The sequence below is a fragment of the Pan paniscus genome, chromosome 4, assembly GCF_029289425.2.
Source record: "Pan paniscus chromosome 4, NHGRI_mPanPan1-v2.0_pri, whole genome shotgun sequence".
Taxonomy (NCBI): domain Eukaryota; kingdom Metazoa; phylum Chordata; class Mammalia; order Primates; family Hominidae; genus Pan; species Pan paniscus.
Genome location: NC_073253.2, coordinates 92354352 through 92382305, shown reverse-complemented (window position 1 = coordinate 92382305; position 27954 = coordinate 92354352). Strand labels below are relative to the sequence as shown.

General features: G+C 39.5%; 1 protein-coding gene across 1 annotated transcript in view; it reads left to right on the top strand.

The window, feature by feature from the left end:
* LIX1 (limb and CNS expressed 1) overlaps positions 1-27954 on the top strand; it is a 51094-nt gene that overhangs the window by 10567 nt on the left and 12573 nt on the right. Inside the window, exons 2-4 of the mRNA XM_003817929.6 lie at positions 7712-7875; positions 24855-24995; positions 27069-27164. Of these exons, the coding sequence (XP_003817977.1) occupies positions 7712-7875; positions 24855-24995; positions 27069-27164 (401 nt within the window). The remainder of the gene's footprint in view (positions 1-7711; positions 7876-24854; positions 24996-27068; positions 27165-27954) is intronic.

Below are 27954 nucleotides of genomic sequence, written 5' to 3'. Positions count from 1 at the left end.
ATTCTGCCATAAATTTTACATTTTACATGTCACTTTAACATCATCTCTGTTCCACAATTTAGCACTCTAATATTTTGTTCATTAATTATATGATGAATATATTATTTCCCCAGTCGGATTGTAAATCTCCGTGGGCAGAGACCCGTCTTGGATTTTTCTATTACTTCATAGCATCAAGGTCAGGGTCAGCACATAGACATGCCAATGCCACATTGCAGGTTAATTATGGCGTTCTGTTCCACTGATCCCATATGGTATTTTTCAATTCTTTTCAACAGAGTGCTTCAGGCAGTCAACATAAATCAATTAGTGTTGGCATCCAAGACAAACAGACTTATTATCCCTGTTCAGGAGTTTCCTAAGTACTAGTTCTTGTGAAGGTACAACCCAAGTGAGTAGGCAGCCAGCAACCACGTTTCTACCCTCACCAGGCTTCATCTCTCTCTACCTGAGACATGGTTGCCACCAACACACCCATGTTGTTTGAACACCATGGTGGTCTATCCGTGAAACCTCCTATTCCAGAATTAAGTCCTGACCACGCTGTGGATCACAGTGACTTCACTTACTTTCTACATGTTCATTCAATTGCACTAAAGCTGTTTAGACTATGTCGAGGTTTCTTAGATTCCAAATGAATTCAGTGACTGCTTCTAGGTGAGTATCCAGCCTGTGCTGGATACCAAGGAGGCTACAGAGAAGAATGAGCCAGAGTTGCTGCCCTCTAGAATCCCAGTCTGCTGTGAGTTAAATAACAGAAAACTGTATTCTGTAAGATGAATTGTTACCACAAGGCATTTCATTCCTCTGGCCAGAAGGAAGTACAGCCAAGTCTGACTGGATACATTTAGCCAGGAGCACCACATCCATTTTATTAGCATAGTTTATAGGAGATTAAGTGCTAAGACATAGGGCCACTCATGGAATAAGAGTTCAGAAAAGGAGGTACATGTGGGTAGGAGCCAGTGAGTAAGACACAATGGAGGAGGTGTCATTTCCCCTGAAGTGTGGGAGTAAGCTGGATAGAAGGAAGGGAGGGGAGGGACACAACACTCAAAATAGGAGGGAGAACTTGAACCAAGGTACAGATAACAAATAAGCAACATGTGTTCAGGGAGGTGTGATGAGACTGTCCAGGCTGAAGCTAATCAGGAATTTCTGCTCGAGAGGGTCAAGGGTTAAATAACCAAGGTGTTCCATGTTGCTGGATGTCTTCATCAGTTAACTGGGAAAGCCTCAATGCTGACCTTTATAATAAAAGAAAGGAAGCTTCAGGAAGGGGAAAATGAAAACCTCACTTACAAGAGACTTGCTTGGGGATCTAATACTACTCTGAAAACTCTGTTGTGTTCAAATTTCAAAATACAGTGAAGAAGAAAGTAGCCACACTAATGTCTATAAACTACATGGCACATTTTCTTGCTATTGAAACACAAAATATTTAAAACTCCTGTAGGGGCCTATCACCGTGTTAGAGAAAGCAATTAGGGGTAGTAGAATGAATTAAGAAGCTCGATCTGCAAAGTCACTTCAGAGGTACACTGCTTTCTTTACTGTCAGCAGTTCTAAGCTGATAGAAATCACAAAAAGGAACTGGATTTCATGCTATTATTAATATTCCTCCTAACACTTATGTCTCCTTCTACTTCTTACGTCCCTTGCCTCAGCAAGGGATTTGATATTCTGCTTCTTTATTGTAACTTTATCAGTTAAACATCAGTTACCTTGACAAAAGCAAACCCAAAAGATGATTTGTGAAAGTTAAAGGCAGAACCAGAAGTGTTGCTCAGCTCATCCTTAATTCAGTGTCAGCCCAACTGCTACCCCTCTGCCTTCTCCAGAGCTCCAGCTTAGGAGTCACTGCTTCCTGTGTCCGGTGTCTAGATTCGCTGTATGACTGATTTATCTTGTCCTGTCTGTGGATAAAGTCCCTTCCCTTTAGTGTCCACTGGGAGAGAGTAGAAACTTTTCAAAAAGAACTTTACTAAACTTTCGGAGAAATAATGCAAAGCCATAGATAATGTGTTTTCGACTATAGCTTCCTGACCCTGAGGTGGAAGGCACAACCAGGCAGAGAGCTGGCCTTGCCAGAAGGCTCATTTCTCTCTACGGGGGAAACCAAGCCCCTCAGCAATCTCTGTCATTGAGTCTTATTTCTCTTGAGGTCCCTCCTTTGTTCTTTGAAAGAAAGGGCTGGAATGAGAGGCTCAGTCACAGCCCCTCCTGAGCCAGTCTGTGGGTATTTACACCATTGCTTTAACCAGAGCAGTTGGCTGAAGATTGATGATAAGGATATTGGTTTACATGCACATGGATTGCTCATTCCGTATGACAATTCCAAGCTGGAAACATGTCATATGACTTGTTTGAAAATGTGCAAATAAAGTCTTTTCTTTCATTTGACTTTGTCAAGAACAAATGTCAGAAAAATGGCCCACGGAAAAAGGTAAATGAAGTAATTCTTGGGGAAGGCTCTCATGCCTACAGTACCAACAGCCTCACAAATGCAGCCCATCTTCTATACTTTTGATAACATTCAAATACTTGACTAACATTTATTATGTTTCTACTATGTTCCAGGGGTTGTGGGGAAATGATATAATTCTTTCTCCAATGAGCATTGTTTATATTACAGATAGACAGCATGAAAATAACTTAAGTTCTATTATATTACGGAGTATCTCAGGATAAACCAAGAACATGGACTATAGAGGCAAAACTAGGTTAAAAATCCTAGGTCTAAGACTTAGTAGCTGTGTGATTACACCTTCAACTTCTTTTTTTTTCCTTTGTAGGATGTGAATGATAATACCTATTTCAAGGGGGTGCTGTAAGGATGAAATGGGAAAATGCATATAATAGGTACATTAGGAGGATAGGAATGGTCACTTCTTCCTACAGCAAGGCATCTCAAATTTTAACATGCACCAGTTTTTTTTTTTAATCTTGTTAAGAAGCAGATTATATTTCAGAAGGCCTAGGGTGGAGCCTGAGATCCTGCATTTTTAACAAGTTCCCAAGTGATATCCATGATGTTTCTTGCGGGTAGGGCGTGCACTTTCTTTAGCAAGGGCTTTGAGATTATTTTGTTTTTGTTTTTGAGAAACTGATGCTGGAAGCAAGTCTTGAAAAAGAGTAGGTACCATTCAAGAAGACAATAGACAGTGGAAAGAAGGGCATTCCAGGAGGATGAATGGAAGTACTGGCTTTTGAGAAGCATAAGAAGCATAGGGAGTGAGGAACGTGAAGGGTGAACTTGGGGAGAGGAGGTTAGGACAAGAGAGAATAGTGAGACATAGGGTCTTCTATGCCTTGCCAAGGAGTTATTCATTCCATAGTTAATAAGGGACCCATAGAAGGACTTGAAGATGTGAGTGATTTGATCAGCTATGAGATTCAGTGATATTACCCCGAAAACAGTGGGAATATAGGTTGGATGGGAGGCTGGTTGGAGTCAGGAGGGTATTGTGGTATGCTTGATGAGATACAGTGAGCATGAACCAATGCAGTAATGGCAGTATAGACTGAAAGAAACTGATGCTGATGGGAGACATCAGGATATGAAACTGACAAAACTTGGGCATTTATTAGATATTGAAAGAGGAAATGAAGTTTAAGGTTTATGCCCAGTTTCTGATTTAGGTAACTAGGTAGATGATAACATCACTTTTTTTTTGTAACCCAGGAGAAAAAAAAAGTAATTCAGGAGGAAGAGAAGAGTTTATGAAAAAGAAAATGAGGTGAGTTTGAAAATATGTTGAGTTTTTGCAACATCCAAATGGCAGTGTCTGATAACAAAATTGGAGATGCAGGAGAATAGTTTGGGAGCTGTCTGTGTATATTATGGTGGGTTCTATCATTCAAGGAGAATAGCTGGAAGAGAAGCAAGAGGAGACAAGACAAGATTTCCATGCTAGCCAACATGAGTAGTGAGCAGAGGAAGAGAAATCCACAAAAGACACCAAGGACAAATGATCAGGAAGAGATGCAGACTGAGGAGGAAAAGCCTAGGGAGACAAGGTTTCTAGAAGAAAGTTATCAGCTTTATCAAACACAGCTAAGAAGTCAAGTAAATAAGGACTGAAAACCAGGAATTGGTACATTTGTAGTAATTTCAGTGGAATAATGTAGAGGAAAGCCTACATTACTTGCAGTAGGTTAAAAATAAATGGAACATAAGGAAGCAGAGATAGTCAATGTGGAATATTCTTTCTAGCAGTTTGGCTATATTGGGAGCATTTTAATAACTAGTAGCCAGACATAGTTCCAAGATTGAGTGTTTCATTTAATTGATTGATGGATTCATTCATTTATTCACTTAATAGTTGTTTTGAGCACACTTTTGGCTGCTGGGAAAGAGTGAATAATGAGGGAACTTTTAAAAATAGGCCATGGGAGTGACTAAGAGAACAATTCCAGGAAAAGCAGCACAAATTCATTTGAGACTGTAGGAAGTAAGGTGGAGCTGAGCATTTGTGCAGATGGGTCCCTAGACATAGGGATGGATATTGCACACTTGGTAGCTCAAGTTTATTCTGTAACATGGAAGGCAGGATCATTGGCTGGGCACTGAAGGTACAACTGCACCTAGAGATCAACTATGTATTGATTGACGCCTACTCTCAAACTTGGGTGATTTTCTTCAGCAGCTCTTGAACCTCTGCTCATATTTTCTTTGAAATTGTCCACAAACCTTGTTGATGCTACCGCCCCAAATAAAGAAGCATGTGTTTCATAAATAGAGCATTTTCTGATATACCCATCTTTGGAATTCCAAATGGCAAGCTGGCCTTCTTCCCTCTGCACTTCATTTGTCTGGTTTTCAAGTCGACAAGAACAGATAGAGATAGAAAGATGGATTGTGTGTCTGTATGTATATATATTGCACTCTTGGTGGGTGATGACATCTATGGGATCATCAGAGAAATCTTACAAAATTGCAGAATGAAAAATTTGAAAACTTCAACTTTTATTCACACAGAAATCTGACTTAGTGCATACCTTCAAACTCTTTAATCCCAAAAGCTTTACATGCCAAAATTCTTGTGTTCATTTTCCCTAGATTATCATGCATTTTATCTAGATTATCATGGGTCCTCAACTTCCTCCTCCACTTCTCAGCTAAACACCAGTCAACAACTGACTGACAAAGTATGAGGCTAATAGTCCTTGTTGACAAGAAGAGCAACAGGCTACTGGCATTAGTTACAGTCTTCAATCTTTAGGACATCTCTGCTGACTTCTGGAGGTCAACTGCAAGCAGAGACTCAAGTCAGCTAGCTCATAGATATTTGTTTCCTCAGGGGTGGGAGGGAAAGGAGGAGAGTAGGGGACAGAAATAATAGTTTAGAAAATAAAAGTTCTAATTCTATTTTGAGTTACATCAACTAGTAGAAAATATTATTTCAGGGTGGGCACAGTGGCTCACGCCTGTAATCCCAGCACTTTGGGAGGCCGAGATGGGCGGATCACAAGGTCAGGAGATCGAGACCATCCTGGCTAACAGTGAAACCCTGTCTCTACTGAAAATACAAAAAAATTAGCTGGGCGTAGTGGTGGGCACCTGTAGTCCCAGCTACTCAGGAGGCTGAGGCAGGAGAATGGCGTGAACCAGGGAGGCAGAGCTTGCAGTGAGCCGAGATCGTGCCACTGCACTCCAGCCTGGGCGATTGAGCAAGACTCTGTCTCAAAAAAAAAAAAGAAAAAGAAAATATTATTTCAAATATTTTCAAAAAAATTAAAAAGCTCTGTAATGACCAATTCTCAACTTGACCATTCAATATGTATTTTATTGATTAATTCAAGTATCCCCTCACTACTTTTAACATTTTCCCAATTTCTTTCCCAAATCACTTCTTAAATTACTAAACACTGCAGTTTTTAAATATACACAGGCAACCAGTTCCTTAGGAGTTGCCAGAATTTGCCTGAACTATACACCATGAAGCTGATCAGTGACCTACGGAGGAGGTGCAGACACCTAGTGCTCTAGTAAACGCTTAGAAAGTGGCTATACAATGATTTTGCCTCCAGATCACACTCTGAGATACTCCAGACTCTCTGAAAAATGTCACTGTCCAGAATTTTAAAGCAGATCCAAAAATATATTCAGGATAATGGCAAAGGGCATAGATGCCGTGTTACACAAAGCATGTTTGAAAGAGCAAAAACTATTTAATCTAGAACTTGAAAAAACATGAGTGTTGTCTGTTTAGTGTACTTTTCATATGCATGTGAGAGATGCCACCTGAAAATGGCTTAAGGAAAAAGCAGGTGGGTTGGTTAGATAACTTCAAGTCCAATCAAGGATCCTGGATTATGGGCATAGCTGAAACCAGGAGCTCAAACTATGTTGTCAAAACTTAGCCCTCCTCCATCTCTTTACTGAACCGTTCTCTGGGCTTTCTTCTCAGCCAGATTTTCTTCTTGCTTGGGCAGCACCATGCTTACCTCCTACCGCTCCAGAAACCCCACTGAAAACAGGAAACTTTCAACATTTTCAACACATTCATTGTCCCTAAATGGCTTGGCTATGGCCAAATTCCCACCTGCACCCCTCGAGACCACATGATTGTTCAAGGAAAATCTTGGTGCTATTTCCACAAGCAGAGAAGTGAATGCCAGGCAAGCAAAACAACAGATGTCTTATACTGCTTTTAAACATGTGGTGGGCTCCCATGTGGATAAGGAAATAAACTTTTTGAGGCCTCAGAAATGAGAAGTAGACCCTCTGCATGAAACTTACAGGAAAGCAGATTTCAGTTCACTCCTACAAGGACTTTTTCACAGAACCATTAGCAGTTGAAATAGGCTGCCTCAGGTTGTGGCAAGTACTAGGTCCTTCCACATGTTCAGGTACAGGCCAGATGAGCAGCTGTCAGGAATGCTGGCGAGGAATTCCTGCATTAGGCAGGGCTTTGCCTACATGACCTATAAGGTCACTTTTGACTCTACAATTCTATTATCCTTGTTAATTTCTACAATTTAATTTGCAGTACAGGATAAACAAACCAACCTAATTTGATCTGGAACTACTGCAGGCTATCACAGGTCATTTAATCTAAAACATATGGCTCTAGCCATTACTATGTTTTCTGAAATACTCGAACAGACCTTGTTCTTAACAAGGTCTTCATGTTATTAGTTTCACTCATGGATTTTTCCAGCCTCCTGCTTATTCTACAACTGCCTTTCATTCTCGTTTAGACTGGGGTGGAAGGAGCATGAAAGAGTTCCCTTCTTTCTGACTTTCTCTTCTTAAATCTTTGAAGGCTTAAGAATCTATGAGAAATGAGAAAGAGGACCACAGATAATCACAGCTCTGGATAAAGTATATTAAGACAAATGTTCAAAGCACAATGAGATTTTTAATTTTTATATTAAAAATTAATTTATAGAGTAAATTTGAAATACTGCTATATTGTTTTAATTAGGGTACCAAAACCACTTCTTGAGCCTTACTCATTAAGAAATATACATATTTGCATTTGTAAATAACAGGTTCAATTTGTATATTTTAACATACTTTAAATATATTTAAATAAAGTATATTCTTTCACAGCTAAAAGCCCCTCCACCCCACTATCCACATACCCAGCTCTACTTAAACTGGAACTGTCATGCTACAGAATCCAGATTGCAAATAAAATTTTGGTTTTGCACCAGATTATGTCCATCCTTAATAACTGATGGTGTTTCTTGTCTTTTTCAGTGAACGTTGTGTCAATGTTACAGGAATTTTGGGAAAGCAAGCAGCAGCAGAGGGCTGCATTCCCAAGTGAAGGTGTGGTGGTCTATGAGTCACTGCCAGCTCCTGGGCCTCCCTTTGTGAGTTACGTGACCCTCCCAGGGGGAAGCTGTTTTGGCAACTTTCAGGTAAGAAGTAGCCATTAATTTGTCAGTGAAAGTTCATTGGGCTAAAATTAAGTAAACCTTTTTGTAAACTGGTAACATTACAAATTTTCTTGGAAATAGTGAACAAAGTTGTACCATATCCTATGAATGAAAACAACCAGAAAGGAATTAAATTTGCCAATATCCTTTATAAATACCCTTTTAATTGAGTAAATTATCCCTCAATTTTCAATAACTGGCAAAGATGTTTTATTTCTTGCTTATGGATACCGTGAAACTCGTAAGCAATCAAGTTTCTCTCTTAGTTTGTCAACTAAATAGCCCAAGGCAAATTTTCAGGTCATTTTTTTGTAGTGTAAGTCTACAGAACTTAATATCATATAATTTTTAAGACTAACATCATACCTGATACTATTTATATTTTTACCTTTACTCTCCCTTTGAACTTATGAAGTCACTCATTTATTGTATCCTGTTACCAGGTGTATCTGTTTTACATGGTTTCAAATCCTTCACTGAGTGAGGGAAGGGTATAATTTAATAAACAGACCTACAAACCTATGCTGCCTCGGGGAAGTCAAAGAAGGATTCACAGGAAATATAAATGTGAACTGAGGCATTCAGTTGATGATGTCTTGGCCAATGGGAAAGGGAAAAAATGACATTCTTAGCATAGGGAACCATAGCATTTTCAGAATTAGGGAAGCATAAGGGTTAATGTGTGTGGCAAGGAACGGTTGGGAGAGGACAGGTAGGCACTCACATCAAACCATAAGAGATCTTCATACTTTGCAAAGCAGTACAGGTTTTATTCTATATACAATCAGAATCTTTGAAGGATTCTGAGCAGAAGAGTGATGTATTCAAATGTACTTCAGAAAGATTACTCGGGTCACAGCATGAAGATGCTTTGGATTTAAATGATTTAAATGGCTGAGAGGCTGAAAGTGATGAGTGCCCATGGAGACAAGCTGCAAACACAGTATATTCAGGAGCTAAAGGTGAAGGGACTTCACTAGGAGTGAAAGTTGGGATAATACTTTCATGCCTAATGAAGTCTCTTCACCTTCACCTTTACCAGTGGTCAGCCCTGGCTTTGGCCACTGGGTGGGAAACACAGGAGGAAATGGAGCGGGTATGTGAAAGGTGAGGACGAAGAAAGTATGAAGTGCCTTGAAGCCAAACAGAGAACAGCAATCGCCCTCCCCTATCCAAAAAAAAAGTAAGACCTAAAGCTCAAGAAAGAGATATGGGTTGAACTTCTACATTTCTAAGCGGAAGCCACAGCTACAGGTATCACTGCCAAGTGAGAATGTGTGGTGTGAGAAGATGATCAAGGAATGCTCTTAGGAACAGTTTTAGTGGGGGAAATAAAAGGAGAAAGATTTCTCTAAAAAGCCCATTGCCCAGAAAGAGACAAAGAACCAGAAGAGGGGATTTATGGAAACCGAGAGATGTGACATCTTGAGACTGAGGATGAAGTGAGCAGCAGTCAGCCACAGGACAGATGTCCAATGAGATGTTTCCACTGACTGTGATGAATGTGAAATCCTTATTAACCTTCCAAAAAGTAATGTCAATGGAGAAAATGGGATACAAATTAGATTACAGTAGATTACAGTTGTTAGAGTAAAATAGGGGTTTAGAAGTAGAGATAGTGTCCTTCAGTAAGGATTTAGAGGGCTCCTTCCTACTCTGGTGGTCAGCACTGCTTGTGAAAATAGGACCACGTTGCCTATTGTCCAGCGGGGAGTTGGAGACAAAACATGTTCTGGTCAAACTGGCATCAGTGGCTTCCAGACATCTAAGCCATAATTAAAGCTGGGAAGGACAACTAAAACTGAGCCACTGAATATTCAGACAGTTCTCAAATAGCCTACAAAGATGGGCCAGAATCAACAAGATGAACTCTTAGAATATAAAATAAAAATTAAAAAAAGTCTCAAGATTGAATCAAGATGGAGTGGACTTAGCACATTCTTCAAACTCTTTTCTAGTCTGAAATTCCCTAAAATGTCAAAGACATGTTTTAAAATAAGTAAATTCACAATAGTGCTAGGCAAGAAGAAAGGGTGCCATTGGAAGAGATGAACTTTGAGGCAATTCCAGGAGACGAGAGTAGAATCAAATTATTAGGGGCAAAGATGCCACAGTCTAAATATATATAGGAGAAATGTATTGTGAAAGTAAAGAAGAGCTAGAGAAACTCCAGGTTCACATGAACAAATGCAAAGAGCAGAATGCAGTCCTGGGGTAATTTTAAGGCTAATCAAAAACTGCTTTCAAAACTTCTGACCCATCCAGACAGTGAGGTGTTGCCTTCCCCACTCCGAACAGTAGTCAGCAGTGTGTTTTTACCTCTGGTGAATGAAAGTGAATTGACTGAGGAGGATTATTTGAATGTGGGTATAGAAGCCTCAGAACAGAGCTTGATGTAACCGTAGACACCAAAGACACGGATGAGAGGCAGCGAAGGGGAAAGAAAGGCAGCCATTGAGGAAGAGGCTCTCCAACCCACTTGTGCCTGCAGGTCCCTTATTGAGCATCCTAAGGTGAAGTCTGCCTGTCAATACACCCCATTCAATATGAAGCACCCAGCTGTCCTCTCATTCAGGGGAGCCCCTCTGGGGAAACAGACATTCTCAAGCATAGAGGAAGGTTTTGTCAGCCATCTAAACTAATGTACTTGTTTGTCCATCTATGTCAATGAACTTAAGATCACCAAACATTTAAGGAAAACCAAATGCATAAAAGACCAAAGGCAAGCAAACAAAAGAACAAAACAATTCAAGCAGCACAGAATGTAAAAGAGTATTAAGTTAATATCCTCAGAAAATTTTGAAAGGATATTTCTCTCTAAAACAGCTATTAAAATGGAGCAAGCAGGGAGCAAGAAAATGAAATATGATGGCCAAATTAGAACAATAAGTATAAAGAATTAAGAGGGGTAAATAGAGGAGCAGACATAGACAGCCAAATTAGTAAGGAATAACTGAGTAAAGTCTTCTATAACTTAGAGCAAAAAGACAGAGATGGAAGACAGTACAGGAGACATGCAGATAAATTTTGGAGGTAAACATCAATTTAGTAAGAGCTCTAGAAAGAGACAAAGGAAATAGAGGGGAGGAAATAAATAACAGAGGCAATTTTCTTTGAGTTAAAGAAAAGCATAGGTTGTCAAATTGAAATGGCCCAACATATTCCAAGCAGAATCATAACAAAAGAAAAGCACAGCTCTGTGGTTATGTGGGACTTAGAGACAGCATTCTGCTTAAAGGTAGATCAAGGGACTTTTTTGATACTGCATATGTACACTATCTGTTTTTAAAATTAGATTGAACATATACGTAGCTTTAGGGAAACTTCAGGGGGCATTAGCTCCCTGAAATGGGACAAAAACTGGCAAACTTGGTTAACAAAATCAAAATCTATTTCTTTGAAAAGACAAATAAGAAAGACAGATCTTTGGCATTTCTGATTAAGGAAAAAAGACACACCACACTAAGCATTAAAGAGAGGATATAATCATAGGAGTGTAATATAAGAATACTATATAAATCATTATTCATTGAAACATGAAAACTTAGATGATATGGACTACTTTCTGGGAACTCTTTACAATCTTTGCAACTCTTATATAAGCATAGCATTTGTTTCAAAATAAAAAGTAAAAAGGGGGGCTTCAATGGCTCCCTATTACTTTCTTATTAAAGCATACATTCCTTACTCTGGCAATAAAGATTCTACAGCTGGTCCAACTTTCCCTTCCAGTTTTATCCCCCCGATTTCCTCTTCTGACACTTGATGCTTCCACCTAACTGTTCCTCATGCATGTCTTGACCTCTTCTAACCACTCCCATACTCACATTGAGATCTACTTAGGAAATGCTATTGCCACCTTCTCTTCATGTCTAAACCCTGACCATCTTCCAGGACTCCACAAAAAGTTTTCTCTGAATCTCCCTGATGGAACTCCCTACCTCCTGTGATTTCCCAAAGCAGTGTTCTCTGTTTCTCTACTAGGCTTAATGTTTTCTACCGTATGCTCCAGTTGTCTATGTGCATGTTCTTTCCCTTTACTGAAATGTAAGTTATAGGGATGGGGTGTGTATCCTTATGTTCCCCATGACCTCAAGGACTGTGTTTCGCATACAGTGCATAAAGTGACTAATAAATTGTCTTAAGTGAATAGCCAAATGAATGAATAACAAATCCAAAGAATAAATGAAGTTAATGTTTGTCCATTCTTGTATGTAACCAATAGTCAGCTAAGATCATTCACCTAAATCTGCAAGACAGTGGGCTAGGAAGGAAAAGTCAGTAACAGTAAAATCAGCTGATATTATTTTGTTCATATCTGTGGTTAAAGTTTTGAAAATGGATGAATTTAAAAGTATTGATTAAAAATATCTTATGATTCTCTCTGGATTTAATTTATGCATAGCAACTTTTTCCCCATCCAACTCTTAGGACCATAAATAACCAAGATGTGGCAGTACTCACACCCAGGCATGCATTATATTTGTTCATACATTCATTCTACTCTATCTAGAATATAATGCATTTGACAGATTGGTGAATGGATCTAGAAGATATGAGTGTAAGAAATTCTAGTGTTATTGTTTTTGTTTTTGTTTTTGCTACCCGGAGAAGTATAAATTTTCCTATCATCTCATAAATTTTGACCCAAAATGATAGCTCTTCCCTTAGGTAATAAATTCAACATCCTCCTGTGGTCTTAAAAAAAAAAAGAAAAGAAATAGGAAACAAAATGAAAAACTGAAAACTTCAGCAGGGAGGCCTCTTGATGATTTCTCTGATCATTTTAGGGTCCCCTTTTCTTTATGTTTAAATCATCATATTTTAAGGCTCTCAGGAGGACTGTTAACATCTTTGCTTAAAAAGATCCAGAATTTCCTGAATCAAGTATGTTTTGAAAATGTGTTTGGGTGGTTGGCTGCCAAATCTGGCCCCTTCACCCATTTGGCCCTCCAAAATATGACTTGAGAAGGGAAACCAGGGGGAAAAATGAAAGAACATTTCTCCTAAAGCAATGTGCTTACACTTTTCTTTGTCAGTTCAGAAACCATCTTAAATGCTATTTTCACCATATAGCATTTCATCATGTTTTTGCCAGCAGTTGGACTATAAGAGCCTACATGCTCATTCCTGCAATGCCTTTCACATAATCAAATGTCACCCCTGTGCATTACAAATCATTTCACGATGGATTATTAATGCCAAGACCATGTGCTGAAACATGGAGAAACCATTATGCCAGCAGTAGCCTTCTTACTGAGCCATGGACGTCACCACCAATGGTGCCAAGTAATTGAAAATACTTGAAGTGGAGTATGGGACTGGATTGTGGGACTAATCCCTCTGGTTTCAGGCAGTTTCATGAAAGCTGTAAGAGATTATGCTCATTCATTCTTTAGGAAAGTAGTATTCAGACTGAACTTTAGTTTTCTGATTAATCAAAGGAAAGCAGTCCAGTCAAAGACTCTGATGGATACAAACCACTGGCTTTTATGCAAAGAAGCCTCTCACTGAAGTAAATGGGAATGAAGTAAATGAAGTAAAAGCTGTGTCCATGAAAGCTAATTAAAGAATTTTCAGTTAGCCTTGACACCACAACCTACAAAAAACAGTAACACAGAGAGAACGAAAGAGAGAGAGAGAGAAAGCAGCCATAGCCCTGCCTTTAGACCAGGCCTTCATAAGTTACTACAGGATAGAAAAAGAGAAGTGAAAATATAATTTTATTTCTGCATTTCTAAAAAATAAATAAAATAATCTACTGATTAAAAATTTTTTTTTCAGAAAGTTGTATTGAAACACATTAGTACTTATTGGATCGTTTATGAAAGAAATAATTTTCTAATATTACAAGCATTAAGTATTTCATGTATTTTAGACATATTTGCTTCATGCCACTTTTGTCTAGGCAGTTAATCCTTCCCTAGCCACATATCATGACCATGAAAACTTGCAGTAATTTCCATTTTTTTACAATAGAGCAATACAAGGGCCATCAGATCCACGTCTGGCTCCCCTCTTGATGAACTCAGAAGGAAAGCCACTCATTGTTGCAGCAGCTGTTTTTGCTTCCAAATCCAAAAGGGTATTTTATCTTATTTTATATTTTGATTTAAAGGGTTTGTGATTCAAGTTTTGTTTTCAAGTCAGTGACGTGGTCTTCCACATATAGCCTGCTGGAATGACTTGAATTAATGCATTTCATTCTTATTTTGACTAAAAAGCAAAAATTTCCTCGAATATAGTACTAGAGCATGTGATTATTTATGTGCATGAATTATGATTGAATAAAAAATGCCTCCTGACAAAAATATTGATGTGATAGCTCGATCTATTTGGAGTGAGACACTCACTCATCGGGGCATTATATCTTTTTCACATAAGTATTTTGTTGTTAAAATGGCTTCCCAGAAAATAAGTACAGGTGTTAAACACTGGGTTCTGGTACTTAGGCTAGTTGAATAGTGCCAAGCACTCTATGAAGTTGAGACAATCAATTCTTCCATAGGCAAACTGTTGATGGACCTTTTTTTTTTTTCCATTTGTAACCAATGTTTGGTGTTGCAAAACAGGGCTGCAGAGTAGTGAGATGCGGGGTGGTACACAGTGCAGATGAGCTCCTTGCCAAGCTCTGTCTCTAAAAGGCAATGAATTCATTTGATGGGTTTTGATTTTTATGCCAATCTGGTTTTCAAACCAAAGCCATTGCCTATGCTGATATCTAGAAAAACTATTTTTCCAAGGAGCATACAGCCTTAAACAAGGTGAGGAGTATTTTAATTTTGTTTTATTTTAGTTACTTAAGGCAGTAAGCACACTTAATCTGCATTACCAGACATAAAAACGCGTTTTATACTTTCATGCGTTAAATGAGTCTTCTCAAAGTCCATGGAATTAAAAGTACATTTAAATCACAATAAACTAAGTTTATAAAATTAAGTTTTTCCCAGTAGAGAATGACTAAGAAAATTTGATTAATTCATACACTTGACTCAATGGAATTGTAATGGTCTTTTTGCTGAGCGTTAAATAAGGCCTGGCCTTGACATTCCACATCCCAAATAGGGATTTAGTTCCTGCTATAAACTTGAGACTATTGCCCAGCACTAATGCTGTTTTAATGCCTAGTATTTCTATTTGAAATTATCCATGACCTCTTCTCTGCCTCTAGGGTGGTATACCTTGACTCAGATGGACGACATGCTATGCAATGTAACTTAACTTCTAAAGGAAGTATTTCCTGGTGGAAATCTCCACAGGAAAGCATCCTGTTTTATAACTAATGAGACTCAAAGACGGGAAGGTTAGTTATAACCATTCGAAAGTCATATGTCAGCTAATTATCAGATCTTAATGACTTGCCCATGAAATTGGGAGTGCATATTGCTTTAATGAGACCCTTTATTTATTCCCCAGCCTCCGTCCCTAACTTTAATCTGTTTCTTTTTTTATTAAACAAAGTGAATAGAAATTCTTGACCTCCAAATATAGAATGTAGTGAAAGAAATGATTAGGAAAGGCCCCATGGTACATAAAGACTTCAGACTATCTCCACAGGAGTCTCCCAGCCCCTAGTTCATAAACTTTAGAAAGATGCTCACCAGCTCAGTGAGTTGCTGAGTGGGGAAGAAAGCCTGACTCCATCTCTCCCTAACTCCCCCATCCCAACTCCTTTCACATCAAAGCAACTATAAAAATAAACCCAAATCTTGAGCCCTGATCAATTCGTCTTGTCTACACCTTAACTTGAAAAAAAGAAAAAGAATAAAAGAAAAGGAATAAAACCTCAAGGAGCAAAGCACAACATAGGCTTGTAATAGTTACCAGGGACCTTGGTCTAGGTATGTGTGTAGAATAGCATTGCGGCAGAGGTAAACGAGGAGAAGGCCAGGTGGTTTATATTATAAAAATAACATTCTGACCCACCATGTGCATGAAACATTTCTTTCAGTTGACAGGAACTGGTGAGTTTTCTCTGAAAATTGGACTCCCAGAGCAGTCCCCTCCCCCACACCTAGCTAAGACCCCCATCCCCAGCACACACAGAGCTCTAAATTGTTCCCAACATATTTGCAGCCACCCTGACCTATGGATAGACACGATATTAACTTGGGTGACTGAGTTCCAACGGTTGCCCTTTTTCACATCACCATCTGGAAGGAGAAAAAATGCTAATATATCCACAATTAGATAAATTGGAACACATGCAAATGTTCATGCTTCGGTCAGGGTAGTCAAGATTTTAAAGCACTGAAAGGGGTTCCATTAGCAACAGGGTCTGGTTTGTGGCATTCTTCGTGAAGGCTTGCTGTCAGGATGAAACCGAGGTGTTGGTGACACTGACCAGAGCTGTCAGGCAGTACGCACAAACTCCGCAAGTCACTTGCTAAAAGTCGGGCTCCAAGTCACAAAAGCAAAATGTTCCCAACCACCTGAATGACAGACCTAACAGCCGATAGGATTTGGGCAGGAATTCTCACTTCTCACAGAGTCAATTTATTTGGTTTTGCCACCTGCAAAGTCCCAGCTTTGGAAAACCCCTTGGGTACCATGTGCTATTGAATAAATGCCACCTAAATAACACTGACCTGCCCTTGACCCCAGAGAGGATGGCATCTTCAGCTTTGAATCTGCAAATAGATACAATCTGTCACATTAGCTATTACATTACTGTTCTTTTTTTTTTTTTTTAATCCTGCTTCTTACAGACTGTGTTTCAACTCCTTGGCTACCATTGGGAGGCACCAGTGAAAAGGTGCCTAAAATGTGTTTTATACATTTTAGATCTGGAGACCATTTTTCTCCTGATGTCTTTAAAACACATGTATGAATAATTGTAGAAAGTCTGTTGTTTAAGATAGAAAGTTACTTGTATCAGTGTCCTTCCATATGCATTCCTAAAGAAAGCACTGTAGTTGGGATGTAAGTACAGTAAAACCTTGGGATGTAGAAACAACTACTCAACACATGTATCCTGCCTATTTTCTAATACAAAGCATGGAAAACAATCATTAATCAAATGAGGGCTACCAGGAAAGTTACTGTTTCATGTCTAAATTGCTTCAGCTTGGCCAGAAGATGGTTCTATAATCAGTAAGACACCTACAGATAGTTTTAAAGTATTTCACAAATAAGTAATAAAAAAACTAATTTCTTATTAGGAATTTCTATTTATAACACATACATGACTACCAAAATTTTATTTCAATTAATATAAGAACTTCAGTTAATGCTAAATAGTTAACTAGTCATTATTTTATTTCAGGACAGCCTACTGGTCAACAAATTAATCTTGGTTAAATCTCAACATTACATAGTGTGACACCCTGGAAAATAATCATAGAAGAAATAAAAACTGTTAAGCAGAGAAGTGAAATTGAGACCTCAGTTAGTTAAGTCAGTAGTGCTTATGTACTTCCTAAGGACCTAATTTTAGAAGAACTATCATAAAGGACTTTTTTTGAACCTGAATGCTACTTTCCTTGACTCTTGGGTAGAAGCAGTTTCTCTAATGAGAAATTAGCATTTCTGATGTTAGCAGAAGTGGCTTTACAATGAAGACAATGAAGCTTCTGCAGAGGCTATTTGTAAATCACAATGCCAATCTTTTTATTTGTAATTTCATATTGTTTTTCTTAAACAAGGGCCCCCAAATTGTGTAAGCCTCAGGCCCCACAAAACTTGGTTCTGCTCCTGCCTGTTCGAAATGAGACATGGCAGGGGCAGAGGTTTCAGCAACACTCCTCTAAGAGTTGTCCTGGGTCCACATGTCAGAATCACCCGCAAATCTTATTATATGCAGACCCCCACCATCATACAGCTGAAGAGATTCTGATTCAGTAGGTCAGCTTTGGGCGCAGGAATACACATGTTTAACAAGTTCCTGGGTAACTGTACTATGAACACTAAAGTTTTTGAACTATTAGTCCAAACTCCCGGCCTAGGCTTGGCAGCAATCTTTATAGTGTACCCTATAGGGTCCTGGTGACTTGTTGGTCATCTTAATCTATGATAAAATACAGGGCCAAAATGAGTTAGTCTTGGGGGAAATTTTTTGTTCATCAGAGCTAGGGAAGTTTATTTTTTGTTTTATTTATTTAGTTTTTGAATTTTAGTACAGACCAGGTCTCGCTACATTATCCAGGTTGGTCTCAAACTCCTAAGCTCAAGAGATCTTCCAGCCTCAGCCTCCCAAAGTGCTGGGTTTACAGATATGAGCTACCATGCCCGGCCAGAGAAGTTTAATTTAAATGACTTTTGCTCTTGAAGAGTTATCAATACTTCTTGGAATGTTGAGCAACCTTGTGTGGTAGAATTCCAAAATCTCTTGGCCCCGTACTTCATCAAGAGAGTACTTAAGGTTAGAATGAGATGCTTCCTACAAGGTAACATCTGATCTCTGGCCTAGTCGCAGTTGGCCTTTCTCCATTTTCCTTCTCCCTATAGTCCAGGAAAGCATCCAAAGGAGAACAACAGGAGGGAGGAGGATATTCAGATAATGTCAGCATATTCCTGTCCTCAGTGAGTACCATTTATCCCCACAGTGTACTGTATCTTGCTTGGCCTTTTGTTGTAAATGAAGTCAAGTTTGTCATGGGAGGAGATATCCTTGTAGTCTTATATCAAAATGACCCATAAAAGTGCAAAGTTGAAGCTTTGTCTAAAATACTGTACTGATTTAGAGAGTGCTATGTGACCTTAGGCAAATTATATATCCTCTTTATTCCAAAGTGGGTGGCCATTTCTGTGAAGAGCAAAATAGCAAAGTGGTTAAAAATCTGGACTCCCAAGTCAGACAGACCAGAGAACAAAACAAATCTTGTTTTGTTCACATCTTAAGGTGCATGACCTTGGGATGTATAACCTCTTTAGGCCTCTATTTCCTCACCTGCAAAATAACGATAATAACAAAACCAACTTTATAGGATTGTTGTGGTAACAAAATGTGATAATAAACATAAAGTGCTCAGCATAGTACCAAGCACATAGTGCCAGCAATGTGGATTATTTCATTGAGACTTCTTAATTACCTGTGGTGAGCAAAGCCTTTGTATTAGTTACCTATTGCTGCATAAGAAATAGCCTGAAAACTTACAAACATTTATTGTCTCGCACAGTTTCCGAGGATCAGGGATCTGGAAGTAGCTTAGCTGAGTGGTTTTGGCTCAAGGTCTTCTGGAAGGAGGTTGCTTTTGGTAAGCTGTCAGCTGGAGGTGCAGTCATTTGAAGGCTTGATCAGGGCTGGAGGATCAGCTTCCCATCTCACTCAGATGGCTGCTGGCAGAAGGCTTTAGTTATCTGCCATGTATGCCTTTCCTTGGGACTGCTCATAACATGGCAGTGACTTTCCCCAAGCCAGTGACTTTTCCTCTTGGTTCCACTTCTCTTCTCTTATAAAGAGATGGCAAGTGAGACCAAGACGGAAGCCATAGTGTCTTTTATAACCTAATATGGGAAGGGATTTGCCATCACTTCTACCATATTCTATTGGTTACACAAACGAACTCTGGTGCAGTGCAGGGGAGGACTACACAAGGGTGTGAATGCCACGGGGCAGGGGTCACTGGGGAATCTTACAAACTGGCTACCACTGCCTTTGAATAGCTTTCCTGAGCAATGCCACAGTCACTCTTTTTTTTTTTTTTTTTTTACTTTAATTTTAGATCAGAGCCAGGAGGCTTTGGAATGATTATAGTGGTTTATAATCTACCAGCAAATGAAAGGCATCTGAACATCAAAATAAATGTCTGAATGAGGTCTGCTGGCCACTCGGAAAGCATGTGGCTCCACATGCCTGAGAAATTCACAGCTGACTTCAGTAAAGTCTTGACTTAAATATCCCAGCTCTGCACTTTCGCAAAGTGCAAAGGACAGAAGTTGTCCTTCTATATTAACAAGTAAGAATGGTTAACAGAAAAGACACGGTTTACAAATCTATATTTATGATTAGGGCCTGGCTAAAAAATAGCAAGAATGAACTGTATAACCTGGGAAGTCTAACCCTAGCAGGAAGTTACTTTGAAATAACATCATACTTCACTCGCTCCCCAACCGATGTCTTTGACGACTGGTTTGGACACATCCATAAAATGTCCTGTCACTTACCATATTTTATTTTCTTACAGTGTTTCCCACTGTTTGATAGTAACTTTAACAGTGCCTGTTCTTACAGCAACATTCACATTCTGATTTACATTGCAACCAAGTAGATTGCCGTTTGGCTAAATTTCTTCCCCCAGTAAAGATTCTTATGGGCTGAGAGGTCCCATTAAAAGATCCCTAGAGAAAAATATGCAGCCCTTACTGGCTGAGATTTGTAGTTCTAGAATTTAGAAGAAAGCGGCTGGTTAACATTATAGACATTTTGAAGTACTTGTCTTTCAGAAATGCCAAGAACAATAGCAAGAAAAGCCCTTTGATGGCTCAGAATTTATTTTATGTACTTATTAATTGGAACACTTTCTCCGCCGTTTTAAGCAAAGATTCTGTACATTGAAATAATAAAATGAGCATGGACATGTGTCTGCTTTAAAATCTTGGTATTGGTTAGGTCTCTGTAGTCCTTTTTCACGCTTTCTGGGTAAAGGCTCTTTCTGTCCTCTCAGCTGGGCTGCACTTTGATCTCCGGAGCAGTGCCATTTGGTTGTAAACGTATGTGGTGCTTTTGATCTAGTACTTAACTGGTCTTATTTAAAATAGATAGCTTCTTTTATCTAACTAGTGTTTACTAGGTCTCTCTCTCCATAAAAGATGGTTTAAATTGCTATTATTTAGATAGAAGTTGTTTCTGAAGAGTGCCTGGATCTGAATCTAATTCTCTAAATTCTAAAACTCCAACAGCTCTATGATAGATTTTGTAAAGCTAAATTCCTATTAAAATGAGCTGTTCCTACAGATGTCAGGTAATACTTGCAAAAACGTTGTTTGCTTTTTAATGGGGAACTGATTTTCCAAAGAATAATAAACATACCCTACGCTCAGGCAAAAATGGTCATCTCAAAGTGTCTGACTGCAATGACCAATTATCCATCTGAAATTCATTAATATATTTTTATATGACTAAGTTACACATACCATAGACGGTTTATTGAAATTGCGCTCATTTAAAAAAAATAAAAAGTATATATCTTTCATTCTTTTCTTTACGAGGATCTCTTGAACATTATGTCTAGTGCTTCAGTGACTTGTTTTTTAGTTTCCTAGGCTGTATTGTTGCTTATTCAGCAAACTAGGTCACAGGAGGCAGGAGACAACTAAGTCATAGGCTCTGCCTTTAGGGAGCTCACAGCCAGGAGATGGTGGGAGCAGAGCATTAGCAAACAGTTACACTGCAGTGTGGTCAGTGCCTCCCTTGGACAGTAGTCCTCCAAGCCTAGACTTGAGAGTGGTCAAGGAAAGCTTCCTAAAAGAGATGGCACTCAAGCTTCAGTGAAAGATCAGTGACTCAATGTCCTATAAATTTTCAGCCAAGCCCATAACACAAAGCCAATCTACCTTGTCAAACCCATTCTGGTTTCATACAAGTTGCCTAAAACTTAGAAGAGGTCTAAACCTTGAATGGCCTTGCTGTCTAAAGCTTCCCCCAAAGCCTTCTTGCGTGTCAACACCAAGAAAAAAAAAAAAAAAAAAAAAACTACTTTCCACACTCATTTTGGAACTTTAGCTCCATTCTTCATTCAACGGCTACATAGAAAATCACTCTTTGGGCCCAGCACTGTGGCTTATGCCTGCAATTTCAGCACTTTGGGAGGCCAAGGCGGGCGGATCACCTGAGGTCGGGAGTTCGAGACCAGCCTGACCAACATGGAGAAACCCCATCTCTACTAAACACACAAAATCAGCCAGGCGTAGTGGCACATGCCTATAATCCCAGCTACTCGGGAGGCTGAGGCAGGAGACTTTCTTGAACCCAGGAGGTGTAGGTTGCAGTGAGCCAAGATCACGCCATTGCACTCCAGCCTGGGCAACAAGAGTGAAACTCCATCTCACAAAAAAAATTAAAAAAAATAAAATAAATAAATCACTCTTTATTGTAAGTTATAATATCTTCTTCTGCCTGCCCTTAATTGTTCTGCTTTGTTAGTCTCCTGGCAAATGTTGTTTGTTTGGTTGGTTTTTGTTATTTTTTAATTTGTGTTTGTTTTAATTCTCCTCAGTGTCATGTTCTTGCCATTTCAAAAGTCTTGTAATTATTTCATCAACACACTCACCATGTACAAGCATCTCCAAGTGCTGAGCCTGGCTTAGCCAGTGGAGGATGCTCAAGTAATATACAAAAACAGTATGGAGATTCCTTAAAGAACTAATAGTAGAACTACCATTTGATCCAGCAATTCCACTACTGGGAATTTACCCAAAGAAAAAAATGTCATTATATGAAAAAGACACGTGCACACTCATGTTTATAGCAGCACAATTTGCAATTGCAAAAATATGGAACCAACCTAAGTGCCTATCAACCAATGAGCGAATAAGGAAGATGGGGTACACCATGGAATACTACTTAGCCATATAAATGAACAAAATAATGTCTTTTGCAGCAACTTGGGTGGAGCTGGAGGCCATTATTCTAAGTGGAGTAACTCAGGAATGGAAAACCAAATATTGTGTTTTCACATATAAGTGGGAGCTAAGCTATGAGGATGCAAAGGCATAAGAATAATATAATGGACTTTGGGCACTTGGGGGAGAAGATGGGGAGGGGGGTGAGGGATAAAAGACTACATATTGGATACAGAGTATACTGTTCTGGTGACAGGTGCACCAAATTCCCAGAAATCACCGCATTCCCAGAAATCACCGCATTCCCAGAAATCACCGCAAAAGAACTTATCCACATAACCTAAAAGCACCTGTATCCCAAAAACTATTGAAATAAAAAATAAAATAAAAAAAGAAATAAATATATGAGGGGGCCAGTGGCTCACACCTGTAATCCCAGCACTTTGGGAGGCCAAGGCAGGTGGATCGCTTGAGCCCAGGAGTTTGAGACCAGCCTGGGCAATATAGTGAGACCCTGTCTCTACAAAAAATACAAAAATTAGCCAGGTATGGTGCCAAGTGCCTGTAGACCCAGCTACTCAGGAGGCTGAGGTGGGAGGATCGCTTGGGCCCAAGAAGTGGAGGTTGCAGTGAGCTAAGATTGCACCACTGCACTCCAGCCTGGGTGACAGGAGAATCAGTCTTTAAAAACAAAAGTATATGAGGGCTCCTCCCAGGCCCGGAGGCTGGGAGAAGGGGTGGGCAAGAAGTTACCCATAGTCGAGGACACGGTCTTTACAATATATAGGCACTACTGTTCTAGAAGGTTTGAGGGAAAATCACAGAGGACTTGGAACCTGGCTTCAGGGCACTCCAACTAGGTTTGTGGAGATGGGGAGGAGAGACAGTTCTCTAGAGGACATGAGAGCATAAGTCTGGAGCGTTCCCGGGACAGTGCAGAGATAGTCAACATAGGGCAGATAGGATGGAGGTGGGGATGTTGTGAAAGCAAATGAGAGGGATTTGGCTTTCTTCATTTGGTGGCACAGAACACTTGCTCTGTGAAACTGTAAAATGAAGCGTGGTATTTGCTATTTTTCCTTTTCTTTCCCATCAATCACCAAGAACTACTGATTCTGAGAATCATGCATTTTGGGTAGTAGGAGCCTTGGAGATCAGACAGCCTAGCCTCCCTATTTGTCCAATGAGAAGATTAGCTCCCAAAGTTCAGGTGGTCCAGGTTTCTAAGAAGCACAGTCAGGGGTGCCTGGCCACCCCCACTGACCAGGACCCAGGCCTGGACTTCTCTTGTTTCCCCCTAGGAGTCCAAGATCCTAGACACTTATCCCTGGGTTCACAGGAGCCTGTAGGAGAGAGGCCATCAACTCCTGGGCTCTCCAAAAGGTATGGGCTCCAGGGACAGTCCAGTACTTATGGGGCTTGTCCCTCTATCTGCAACCCCAGGAACGATGCCAAACCAGAACTTGAAAAATGGGAGTTGTTAGTTGTTCAGAGGCAGGGAGGACAGAAAAGAATCAGGATGCATCGACCAGATCCATATGAGCCACAGAAAGCCAGTCTAGCAGGATGGAGCACAATATTATATTTGAGAGGAGTGAATTTTTTTTATGAGTCACTAATCATAGGCTGCCTGTGGCCCTAACTTCAAGAAGGTTTGAATGCAGTATGTCCCAGCAAAACCGCATGGATTGAGACCAAGGGAGAAATCCTAGTCCTCAAGAAAATCAGGGAACTGTTACTAGAAGGAAGGTGGGGGACAAATGTTGCAAATGCAAAAGCAATAGATATTGACAGCAGCACCCTTGTACTAACCTGGAGATAAAAATGGCTGGCTGGCCTGTTCTCATAAGTGCTACTGTGTGCCAGGTATTTCCAGTGCTTCATCTATATTAACCAATTGATCCTAACCTCAACCCTACTATTATTCCCATTTTATAGAGGAGGAAATTGAAGTGCAGAGAGACTAATGAACCTACTCAAGGTCTTATAGTTAGTAAATGCCAGAGCTGAAAGCAGTCTGACTCTAGAATTTGTGTTCTTAATTATTGTTACAAGTAGTTCCAGATTCCTTGCTTTTCTCCTTTCCTTACATTTTTTCTCTGAAATAGGGATTTGAGGAAGGCCCTGACAATGAATATAAATTATCTAGCACACAATAATAGCCATTATTAATTTATCATTACTCATTAATAGAGTATGCAAAGCTTCTGACATATAGTAGACATTCAATGACTATAAAATAAGACAATAAGTAATTGAAGATCAACCAAGACATTTGCACGAACTCTAGAGCTGAAGGAAAATCTGCGTGACCTTCAGGGAAATTAGCAATGTATATGAACAGAATAGATGCGGACAGTAAATGTGTAAATAGAAATGTCCAGAGACCCATTGATGCAGGAGTGGAGTGGTGAAATGCTAAATTCTCAAATGACTCCTTTTCTCCTTCCCTTCTCAAGTGCTGCTTAAGTAGAGCCGAGGCCAGGCGGGATGCAGCTAAAGTGGCCCTGATCAACTCCCTCTTCAATGAGCTACCCTCTCGCAGGATCACCAAGGAATTCATTATGGAAAGTGTTCAGGAAGCAGTAGCCTCTACGAGCGTGAGTACCCACCATGGAGGGCAGGAGATGGCTGCACTGAGAATTCTGAAGCATTTGAATCTTGAGAGATGCTAACATGAGCAAATTCTTATTTTAAGAATTCTGTAGATTCAATTTTTACCCATTGAATTGTTAATTTTCAGAAAAAAGAATACTTAAATTGGAAATCATAATATCACACATCTCAATAATATTTTTTAATCTCTCTGGATCACAATTAATCATGTTTTAAATCAAGGTAGATCATTGGATCCACCTGGATATGTTTAAGTGAATGTTTACTTATTGAGGAGTGTTGATTCTTTTAGGGCCTGAGAACGCATACAGTGGAATACTGCTTTAATCTAGTGGAAAACGAGCTCCATTTTCCCCAAACTTGAAAGATCATGAAAATCATCTGAAGTGTTTACTGGAAGTGCGAATTCCCCAGCCAGTGTGGGGCCCTGCAATCTGCATTTTTAAGGAAACATGGACTGTTTAGATATGTGAAAAACCATATGCCCAATATGTGTTAGCTATTAGAATTACCATGGTTAATATCAATTACCTCTTCAGAGAGCATTGAAAATTTCTGTAATTAACACAATTAAATGCAAAGCGCTTTAAGAGCAAAACACCCTGTCTTGAAAATTAGATAGGATTTTTTTTTAAGCAATATAAGACAGGATATTTGTCCCATGAATGATTTGGAGCTCCCAACTCCCATCGCTTCCAAACTATAAGCCAAGAAAGAAGCCTTCGGTCCCCACCTGTGGCAAGTATCGCCCTGTGTGTGCTCAAGGGCAGGAACCTGGCATTACCAAAGGGATTAGCCACCTCTGGTTTGCCTTTAGCACGGATAAACCCCACCTGAGATTTCCTTCTGTTTCCCTTAACTAGGAAGGCTCTGTCATTCTGGCGAAGCTGATGATGATGAAGGAAACACTATCAGACTAGATGTGACCCTTTTCCCCTCATAAATCTTCTTATCACATAAAGGAGAGATAAGGAAGGAGCAGGAGAAGAAGAGTGATTGACTTGGCTGGGAGATGCCAGGGAGTTCTGTTCTATATCTGGTCTGAGGATGAAAGGAAGCCTTTATTTTCCAGCCCTGTAAATTTCAAGTGCTTTTGAGGAAGAGAGGTTAGGAAAATTATGCCTGATTTATATAAGTGTGAAATTTACTCAGGAGCAGGGAAGGGCCCTCAGTGTAAAAGTAATTTATCATTTTTTAAATGGAAATTTCTAAGGAAACAGAATATACATGGTTGCATGCTTCTAGATGGATTTCCTCTGGGATATTTAAAAAGCCAACATAAATATTTCAGCAGCAGTGTGTTAATGTTATTGCATTCAAAAGCTATAAATTTGCTGCTATCTGTGCTGGCACTTGTTTGTTCCATCTCACAAAGTCACCATTGCCCACCTTCCCAGGAATCTGTGTCCATAGGATACGGAAGGGCTGGCCCAAAAGCCATACCAGAGTTGTGTTAGCTTCTTAGCACCACTCCCCACACCCAAATGGAAAGGGAATTTCATTTCTACCCATCACCCACCCACCTCGTTTCCTAGAGATTAAGTGGTACAGGACTGAAAAAATATAAACCATGATCCATGTCTCCAGGCTAAACACCAGCATATTACGAAAAGTTCCTATTAAGAATCACGGCAGTAAAATCTGAATGGTCCATACAACTGACAAATTCTTTCCATGTCAATTATGTAATCTTGCCTGGTTATCACTGGAATCAGAGCAAAGTCAGTGTTTCAAGATTTCAATAACCAACGAAGGCAGTTTCGGAGCTCAGCCATGCAAATGTTAACACCACCACCACCAAAACCCTGTGCAATCATACAGAAATGTCTTCTTTTGGAAAATTATTCTATCAGCGAGTATATAACAGTTAGTATTCTATCAAACGCTCAATTCAAATTGATTACAAAACTCTCAAATCTACTGGAGACTTGGTTGTGAACATCTGTTCAGGTTAGACCAAAAATAGGCTTACTGTGTGGTCACAGAATTAATTTGTGACCATTCAAAGAAGAGGAGGAAAAATCAGTAATTTTTCTTTCTCTGCTTTCTTTCCCAAGGGCACCTTAGATGATGCAGATGATCCCAGCACCAGTGTTGGAGCCTATCACTACATGCTGGAGTCAAACATGGGGAAGACTATGCTGGAGTTTCAGGTACCTGCCTGCCTGCCACATATTTGTTTGATTATCCAATCCAGAAGCCTAAGAGAAATGCAACAGTTATCACTAACATCTCCTGACCCAATAATCTTTTGGTCTTAAGTGTTTTTGGTCATTTTAATCTAACCCTCCTGGAATCCAGCATGGAAGCCCCATCTCGGCCACATATCATAGGCCTAAACAAACACGCAATCAGGAAACAACCTTTGCTTTTATAAAAGAAAGTAAAACACAAATCTAAGAAATAAGTGATTCTGTAATGTTTCACCAGCTTTTCAGTGCAAAGCTCCCCACTAAACCAATGATAACAGTTTGACATGTTGGTTGTTACCATTTGCTTCTTAATTTTCAGAAGTCCTGTGACGTCTGAAAGTTCCTGCAGTGCACGTTAAACAATACCCTACTTGGGTCTGGTTTTCTATTAAACAAGTTCTGCCCCTTCCTATCATCAACGAAATCAAAACAATTAACAATCTGTAACTCTTTTTCATCCACTGCCGACAAATGATAACAAGAGTTGAGGAACTATATTACCTATTATTTCTAAAATATATTAGTAACAACAACAGTAATAACAGCTGACACTTACGGATGCTTACTTTGGCCCGTGCTTAGCATTTAACAAATAGTGTCATAATTTAACACTCACAATAACTGTATGAGGTGGATAATATCGTTATCCTCATGTTATCATTGAAGCTAGGGTTCAGGATCAGGCAGTCTGATCTCTGAGCTCACACATCTATTATCCTATATCAGGCTGGACAGATAGAATTTTAGTAGT